Source organism: Phoca vitulina, unplaced genomic scaffold (genome assembly GCF_004348235.1).
Source record: "Phoca vitulina isolate PV1807 unplaced genomic scaffold, GSC_HSeal_1.0 scaffold33, whole genome shotgun sequence".
NCBI lineage: Eukaryota > Metazoa > Chordata > Mammalia > Carnivora > Phocidae > Phoca > Phoca vitulina.
Window position 1 is genome coordinate 404,998 of NW_022589736.1, and position 9,135 is coordinate 414,132.

The following is a 9,135-nucleotide window of genomic DNA, read 5'->3' on the forward strand; positions in this document are numbered from 1 at the left end:
GGAGGGGGGGGTCCTGCCGTCGGGGAACGTCGAACGTCGGACCTCACTGCGCCGCCAGCTTGGAGCTTCGACTCGGCCGGGGTCCCCCAAGCCCACCGTGCGCCCACACGGTCCTGCTTGTGGGCGACCCTGGGGTCCTGGCCGCCCCCGCCGCGCCCACCCCGTTGCCCCCCAGTTGGCCCCCAGTTCCTCCACGCACCCCGTCGTCCGGGAAGGGCCAAGGCTGGCCCACAGCCAGGACTCCTGTGAGAACATGTTAACATGGCCTCCCTGAGTGCCCGTCGGGGGCCTGGCAGGATCGGGCTGCCGTGCAAGGCGATGGTCATTGACAGGAGCCAGGGAAATGGCCCGATTTTGACCACCCGGAGGGCTCTTCGCCTCGCCGTTTGCCTGCTGCTCCCAGCCGGCCGCACCCGACTGCACAGAGCCCACAGGCAGCTTTCCTTTTCCGTGGGCGGGGGTACAGGGCACCACAGTCACCAAGCTCCAGGACAACTGAACTGGGGTCCACAGGCCGCCCTCAGAGTCGTGATTGCCTAGAAGGTCTCCCAGAACTCGAAGCTGTTACGCTCGTGGTTGGGGCCCGCTGCAGTGGTACCGGAAGCCTCAGCCAACGCAAAAGGTAGTGAGGCCAGGGGAGACCGGGTGGAAGCTTCTGGCTTCCCCTTCACAGCGGAGTCAGACGGGCAGAGCTCGGTTCTCCCAGCAGTGACGGGTGACAACACTCGTGAGCTCTGCCAGCTGGGGACGCTCACCTGTGAGGTTTTATTACCGGCTTCCGGCGGGTAAGCACGGAGCCCCTGTGCGGAGGCTTAGTGCGCAGACTTCCGCGCCTCCGGAGGTCCCGAGGATGCGGTGCGGCCCTGTGCGCGGCCCGCAGTCGCGCTATTAGCATTAACTAAGTGCAGGGGCACAAGGCTTCAGTTAAGCAAGACATTCCGAAGGCTCGGAGGTGATTTCCTAAGAGCTGGCGGAGGGCCAGTTCTTTCTCTGGCCCGTGCAGCGCGGGAGTGTCGTAGGTCTGTTCGCTGCCCCCTTACTGTTATTACCGCACAACAACCAAGGACAAAGCACCGCTGGCGGGAAATCCATACGTGCACCAGGACGATCTATTTGAATAAAGTGAACTGTCTTCAAGGAAAACCAGAGATTACATGGAACATTACATGGAACAGGAGACAACCTGGAGGATCCTAGCTGCTATCCTCAGAAAGCTCCTCGAGGGTGTTTGTAAACACGAAACAAGAATTGCCCAGGAAAAGAGCAATCAGAGAACAAGAAAGGGTTGAAAATGCCCCTGAGAGAAATCGTTTGAGGCAAGGGCTGAATAGTAAAATGGATGTAGCTAAAGGATGAACTGGCAAATTTGAAGATAAAGTAGAGAAACGTGTTCAGAACTTAGAGCAAAAATTTACAAAGATTGCATGAGAGAAAATAGTGCTGACACGGGGGGACACACGAGGTCGGTTCCACACTGACAGTCCTCTAAGCTGGGTGACAGACATAAGTGTTTCCTGTTCTCCTCTAATCTGTGTATACTTAAATTTTTCCATAGCAATAAATGTTTTAAGTAAAATAAAATCAAGGGTTGAGAATAAAGGCGAGGCGGGGCCCTGGATGGCCCAGCAAGTCAGCAGACCACCAGCCAGGCCGTGCGTTCCCAGCAGTGTGAATTGGCCTAGCTTGGAAGGCTGCAGGTGAGCAGTCTCTCTGCTGCTCTGTATGTTCCTAACACGAGCTCAGCAGAAACAAGGGATGGAGTGAGCCCACACGGAGGAAGAGGAATGTGACATCCCTTCTGAGTCAAATGCTTTGCTGGGTGACCTCATCCACTTGGGCTGCTATGACAAAATACCATAAAGTGGTTGGGTGGCTTACAGATAACAAGCATTTCTTTCTCATGGTTCCTGGGCTGGAAGTCTGAAGTCAAGGTGTCTGGTGAGCCTGCTTCCTGGTTCACAGCTGCTACCTCCTCACTGTGCCCTCACACGGCAGAAGGGGTGAAGGAGCTCTCTGGGTCTCTGTTATGAGGGCACTGATCCCACTTGTGAGGGCTCCACCCTCCTGACCGCATCACCTCCCAAAGGCCCCACCTCTGAACACATCACCCTGGGCTTCAACATACAGATTTCAACATATGAACTTGTCAGGGGTGGGGGGCACACATACTCTGACCACAGCACAAGGCTGTGCATTATCTTGTTTCTTCATTTCAGGGAGAGAGAGAGGGAGAGAGAGAGAGAGATCAGGGGAAGGAGTAGAGGGAGAGAGGCTCTGTACTGAGCGCAGAGCCCAATGCAGAGCTCGATTCCATGACCTCAAGATCATGACCTGAACTGAAATCAAGACTGCTCAACCGACTGAGCCACCCAGGTGCCCTTTTTTTTTTTAAGATTTTATTTATTTATTTATTTATTTGAGCATGAGAGTAAGTGGGGGGAGGGGCTGAAGGAGAGGGAGAGAGAGAATCTCAAGCAAGTTCCATGCTCAGCATGAAGCCTGACCCGGGGCATGATCCTACAACCCTGAGATCATGACCTGAGCCAAAATCAAGAGTTGGACACAACTGACTGAGCCACCCAGGTGCCCCAGGGCTAGGAGTCTTAAGAATGAAATACAGGGATATTTTACATTGACACAAGTTACAAGCCACTGAAAAGATTATGCCCCCAACAACAGAGCTTTGAAATACATAAAGCAAAAAAAAAAAAAAAAGTTCTAAATAAATACACATTTTTCTCAGAAATCAAGAGATCTGGTAGATGGAAAAAGCAGTAACACCAGAGTATTCACTGAACATGATTTTGACATAAATCAAGTATTTGCGGCTGCTCAGAGATCCATCATGCCCCCCATGAGCCCTTTGGAGGGGGAGGTGCCTGTAGGCTAGGTTGACCAGGGCATCAGAAAGGATGGGTACTGGGGCGCCTGGGTGGCTCAGTCGTTAAGCGACTGCCTTCGGCTCAGGTCATGATCCCAGGGTCCTGGGATCGAGCCCTGCATCGGGCTCCCTGCTCGGCGGGAAGCCTGCTTCTCTCTCTCCGACTCCCCCTGCTTGTGTTCCTGCTCTCGCTGTCTCTGTCTCCGTCAAATAAATAAATAAAATGTTTAAAAAAAAAAAAAAGGATGGGTACTTCTTGAGAAATGGATAAAACTTAGGAATCAGGGAAAGTGTCCTGCATCCCTCCTCCCCCCAGTGCCCAGGCTGCTCAGCTCTGCTTTCTTGGCCACACAGCTCCATGGAGGTAAGGCCGGCGCAGGGCAGTGGCTGTCCAGGTGTTCCACCTCCTTGAATAATGGGTCCCTTCTCACTCTCCGGGCATCTTGGCCCCACCTTAGGCCCTTCAGAGCCCCAGGGTGAAAACAAACAGCTGAGGGAGCAGAGTGGAGTGTGTCCTAGGGTCGGCAGTCCCCGCGTGTGCCCCCCCCCCACCCGGTGCACCAGGCACTGTGACACAGAGCACAAAGTAGAAATATCTGGCTTTGTCACCTGTCGGGCCTCGGGCAAGTCCTTCAACCACGGGAGTCTCACTTCCTCTGCTGTAAGATGGGGACCCTAATAGCCAGGAGGCCGGGGCATGGTTGACACAGGGCCGGCACACAGTAAGTGTCCCAGATGTGGTGGGGGGGGTGGGTGCTATGATGCTGGGACCAGGGCAGGGGAGGGAAGGTCCTGAGGGTCTTGCCATAGAGGTGGAGAAGGCCAAGGACCCTGGGCCCAGGAGCAGTATGGGAGCCGAGTCTCAAGGACGAGGCGGGGAGGTGTCAGCCCCACCCTGGGGCAAGCCCGGCACTTGGGCTATATGGCAATCATCTTCTGCTCCTCAGTGTCTGAGGACTCTGCCCCCGGAAGTGGTGGCTGGAGCACACCATGGAGCTGGCCCTTACTGCCATCCTACTCTCCCTCCTCCCCGTGGCCCTCCAGGAGAGCACCCCCGCTCTCCCAGCCAACCTCTCCCTGCCCAATGCCTGTGCCATAAGGCTGGATTCAGGTAGGACAGATACTGGGGTGGGGGGGACAGGCACTGCAGGAGAGAGAGCCTGAGTGTTGGGGGCAGATCAAGAGGGGTGTGTAATGCCTTCCCTGCCCCTTATGCCCTGTGCCCGGGCAGGTCCTCTAAGGACCCCAGAGGTCGGGAGGGGGCTCTCCTTCGGACCCCCCAGACCTCCTCCGGCCGCCTCCACCGGCCAGGCGCAGATGACGCGGCGCGCACTGTGCGGCAGGCAGGAGCATCGGACCAGCGGCTCACAACTCCCCTCTTCCCACCGAGCCTGCAATAACCACCCAGGCCCCCAGCTCCCACTTCCCCCAACTCAGCTGCTGTGCAAACCGCCCCCCCCCCCCCAGGGCCACCAAGTCCTTTCCTCAAGCGGAGGGTCCTACATCACAAGGAATTCCACCTTGTAGAGCCCGAGGAGGGAGCAGGTGCCAACCCATGAGCGGCAGGGATTAGGAGGGTTGGTCTACGGGGCCGGGGAGCGAGACGGGACCACGCCTAGCCGGCCCATGGGCTCCCCCTGCAGTGTGTGGACGCCCACGCGTGTCAGGCCGCATCATGTCGGGGCAGGATGCCAAGCCGGGCCAGTGGCCGTGGCAGGTCAGCCTGAGGGAGGATGGACAGCACGTGTGTGGGGGTTCCCTGATCGCTGAGGACTGGGTGCTGACAGCAGCCCACTGCTTCCACCAGTGAGTATCTTCCAGGGGCACAGGTGGGAGCCGGGGGTAGCCAGGACCAGCCCTTCACCCCCCACCAACACCCTCCTTTCCCCATTTAAACCACAGCCTTTGGCGCATCTTGCATTAGATGGGGGAAATATGCTCCTGGGGCGTCACTTATCCACCAGTCACTTATCCATTCCCACTGGCTACCTCCCAAGAAGTGATTCATTTCCCAGAGACCAAAGGCTCCCCTATGGGGATCTCTTGAGAAGCTGAGGCCTCCAGTCCACTGCTCAGCAGCTGGGCGGCAGTGACTGCCTCTCAAGCCTGTTTCACACTCACCAGACAGGGCGGTGGGGTCCGTGTAGGGGTGTCTTGAGGAATAAACGGGGTCCTTTTCGTTTCTGGCACGTGCTCCGCTTGCAAAGTTGTCTGTCTATAATGTTAGGACCCTCAAATCAAGATGGCCCCTGGCCCCCACCCATGAGACCCTGGGTCTCCTGACCCCTGGACTCTCCCACCTCCAGAAAGCAGCCCCTGTCTGCCTACGTCGTGCTGCTGGGCTCCCTCTCCTCCTACCCCCAGGCCGGGGAGCCCCAGGAGCTCCAAGCCGTGGCCCAGTTCATCACCCACCCAGAGTACTCGGCGGAGAGCAACAGAGGGGACATCGCCCTGGTGCAGCTGGCCTCCCCTGTCACCTTCAGTGACCTCATCCTTCCAGTCTGCCTCCCCAAACCTGGAGACCCCCTGGGTCAAGGCACCTGGTGCTGGGTCACCGGCTGGGGGAACGTCGACTTGAATCAACGTAAGGACACCCGTGGGGTGGGTAGGGGAGGGGGCAGGTGGGGACCAGGGCTGTTAGGGCCTCCCTAGGGCCCTCTCTCCTCCGGCACCTGCCACCACACTCATAAAGGGTGGACGTGGATCCTGCACACACTGGTGAGGGCACAGCAGAGGGGAGCCACAGAAATACTGCCACAACCACAAATGAGCAGCCTGCCACCCCAGACCCTCCCTCGGGTCCCCAGTCTGCCCTCCCAGCATGCAGTACCCCAAGGAGGAATGCCAGCCCCAGCTGAGGGCTCTGGAATGCTGGCCCAGCCTGGGGCCCAGACCCTTCTGACGCGCCAGGGCTGGCGGCCCTTATCTGGCTGGAGGATTTGCCACACGTCACCCCTGCCCTCGTGGCGCGGGAGCCAGGGCCCGACTGCCTGGCCTCCATGCGGGCTGGGTGACCCCCACCGGCCTCGCTGGGCTGTGGCTTCCCCCTGTGACAAGCAGAGACTCCAGTGCTAACCTCGTGCGGGGGATGAGGCATTGCAGGCGCGTCCCACAGGGCGGGGCAGGAGTAAGGTCTGGGAACACGGGGCGGCGGCCAGTTGTCACCATCAGCACGACCGCCTGGCATTGGGGGCCCGGGCCGCCACAACAAACAGGCACAGGCCTGGGGGCTTCAAACCGCAGAAATGTAGGCTCTCACAGTTGAGGACAGTACGGGTCTGAAGTCGAGGTGTTGGCCGGGCCGGGATCCTCCCTGCTCCTTTGAGCATCAGGTGGCACCTGGTGGCAGTCCCTCGGCTGGTGGCTGCAAGCCCCAGCCTGCCCCCATCTTCACACGGCCTCTCCCCTGTGTCTCTGTGTCCCCTGCCACCCCCCCACCCCCCACCCCCAGGCCTGGGAGGGCAGCCACGCCCTAGGGGAGCTCCACATCTCCGCGCATGCCCTGCCAGACGGAGGAAGGGGACAGCTCTTCCTCGGGTTTTGAATATTCAACACAGGCTCACCTTGCCCCCCACCCCCAACCCCCGGCTCCTGTGTCAGGGTTTCCTGACACCAACGCAGGCCCCAGATCCTCAGATCCTCGAGAAGCCGAGGAGTGGCATGCAGAAATGACAAGGAACGGCTTCTTGTCATCAGTCCCGCTGAGCGTGGGAGTGCAGGGACGGGTGGGCAGAGGGCCAGCAGGTGGCCGCTTGCCGTCTGAGCACCGCTCTGGTCCCCACCCCAGCACTGCCCCCACCCTTCACCCTGAAGGAGCTGCAGCTGCCCCTCATTGACGCCCAGACCTGTGACGCCTACTACCACGAGAACTCGGACATGCCCATTGAGCTGCCCATCATCCTTGAGGATATGCTCTGTGCCGGCTTCGAGAGTGGCCAGAAAGACGCCTGCGGGGTGAGCAAGCCATCCCAGTGGGGGGGAGGGAGCGGGATCTCCCCCTCCCCCGCCCCCCCCCCCCCCCCCCCGTGGAGGAGGGCAACGTTGCTTTAAATACCAGAGTCAATTCAAATAGAAAAGCATGTTCTCACACCCTGCCTCCCTTTAAATGTATCATATCAATATTATCAGAATGTGAAAAACTTCAAAAGTGCTTAAGCAAACTGTGACCATATCCCCATCCCTAAAGCTTTTCTTTGGGGGCCAGAAATGTTTTTTCTTTCCCAAAAAGAACCTCAGGGCCTCTGAGCAGATTGTCCTGAGGAGCTGGTCACTTCTGGGCTGAGTTGGTGTCGTCTTTCCTTGTCTGCTTTTATAAGCAAAAGATGCTTTATCTCACGCACCCTCTTAGTATTGTTTTATCACAGACTTTTTCATCCAAAACGAAGCAAACAGCATTATTAGCAACACAGAAATGCCCCCTGAGCCCTTACTCTGACACGCACGGTCGTATTTAGAGAACACAGCATTCCCCTGGCACTGCTTCTCCCATCTGCCAGAGATTTTGCCCCGAATTCCCAGACCTCTGTTGCCTTCCAGAAACATCCAACCCACCAATCCTCCATCCACTAGACCTAGCTAGCCGTGTTGAAGGGAGGTTGGTGGCTCTGGGGAGACCCCTGGGAACTTCCTTTCCCCTTGTGGGCCCTACGCTTCCAGACTCCTCCTTTCTCCCTAGGGTGACTCCGGGGGCCCCCTGGTCTGCAACCTTGATGGAGTCTGGACCCAGGCAGGCATCGTGAGCTGGGGGTCTGACTGCGGCCTCCCCAAAAGGCCGGGAGTCTACATCAACGTCAGCATGTACACCACGTGGATTGCCAGCACCATCCAGAGCTCAGACCTAGACATGGAAAACTCCTCTCCACACCTTGCTGGGCTCTTCGTCCCCACCGTGCTGTTGGTTCTGGGGCTGCTGGGGGACACGCTTGCATCCCTGGGGCTTGCCTAACCGGGCAGATAGCCCTGCAGACTCGGCCTCTGCAATGTAAACGGAGGCCTTTTTTCTGCTGTCTGCCAGCGTCTGGCAGGAGACCCCTCCCCAAACCCCCCTGCATGGCTGCCTTCCACCACCCTCCCCAGCCTCCACCCTCCGGGACCTTCTCTGGCCCCTCCCTCCCCCCATCTCCCCCACTTCAGACCCCACGGCCCTCAGCCCAGCCCCACCTTTCTCATGTCCCCCATAGGCCTTAAGCTGCCCTCACCTTCCGTCAGCCTGGGAACCCCTGGGGACAGAGCCTGGTTGTCCTGCTCCTCACCCACCATCCAAGTCTGAGTCCCAGGGTGCACGCACGTTCGGGGATTCCTCTGGGGCTTTGGGGGACTCTTGGAACTGGGGTTTCCAGGCCCCCGTGCGGTGCTGGTGCCTTTGCAGTCCTGTCTTATCTGAGAGGCAATAAATAGAAGCTGGCCGGTGGAAGGACATTCCTCCCTGTGCCTCCGGGCCCCAGAGAGGGTCCAGGACGACATCTCCCATTTGCCGGAGCTTTCCCCCCAGGGTACCCCTGGATGCTCACAGCAGCTCTGAGAGGCGCACGGTACTATTATTTCCAGTTTTTCAGATAGGGAAACTGAGGCCGAGGGCATCAAGCTCCAGGGCTTGCCGAGCACACTCGCTCTGGCAGCCCTGTCCCTAGGCTCAGTGGGTGGCAGAGCAACACATCTTGGGGTCAGGGCAGGGCTGGGGGCGAATCCATCCACCCCAGGCGTGAGCCTCGAAGGCTCAGAGTCAGGCTGAACTTGCTGTCCCCCTCGCTCCCTCTTTCCCAAGCCTGCCTCTCCAGGGGAGCCTGGGACCCAATGGAGATGTGTGAGCTGGCAGCGGCAGCGGGAGGACGGGGCACAGGGCTGGGACCTCGGGCAGGGGCGGGGCAGGCGGGTTGTTTACATCCGGGGCAGGAGATGGGAGGACAGGAAGGCAGGCTGAGCCCGTTCTGGTGGGAGCCTCAACCTCCGTCCTGGGACAGCGCCCACCCTGGCCCATGCCTGGTTCTCCCGCCCACAGGTGAGCCGAGTGGTCACACCCTTCAGTGCCCCCCCCTTACCCCCACCCCACCCCACCCCCCAGGCAGCATGCGGAGAACCCTTCACCCTCGGCAGCCCCCACCCACCCCTCCAGCGCTTTCTGCACAGCGTCCCCTGTCCCTGCTGCCGAGCCCATCGGAACCCCGCACCCCTCTCCGGAGCCCTCTCTGGATGCACAGGGCCTGCTTGTCCCTGTCAGGGCTGTCTCCCGATGGCCAGAGAGCCAGCCCTGGGCC

The 9,135-nt window shown here is 59.2% G+C and overlaps 1 protein-coding gene across 1 annotated transcript; it reads left to right on the plus strand.

The window, feature by feature from the left end:
• The first annotated feature begins 3,871 nt into the window (after nt 1-3,871).
• On the plus strand, nt 3,872-7,826 carry LOC116645372 (serine protease 33-like). Its single transcript, XM_032425503.1, has 6 exons — nt 3,872-3,992; nt 4,349-4,426; nt 4,525-4,687; nt 5,188-5,465; nt 6,669-6,835; nt 7,557-7,826. Exons 1-6 carry the CDS (start codon nt 3,872-3,874, stop codon nt 7,824-7,826), a joined length of 1,077 nt encoding a protein of 358 aa, XP_032281394.1.
• Nucleotides 7,827-9,135: the final 1,309 nt, after the last annotated feature.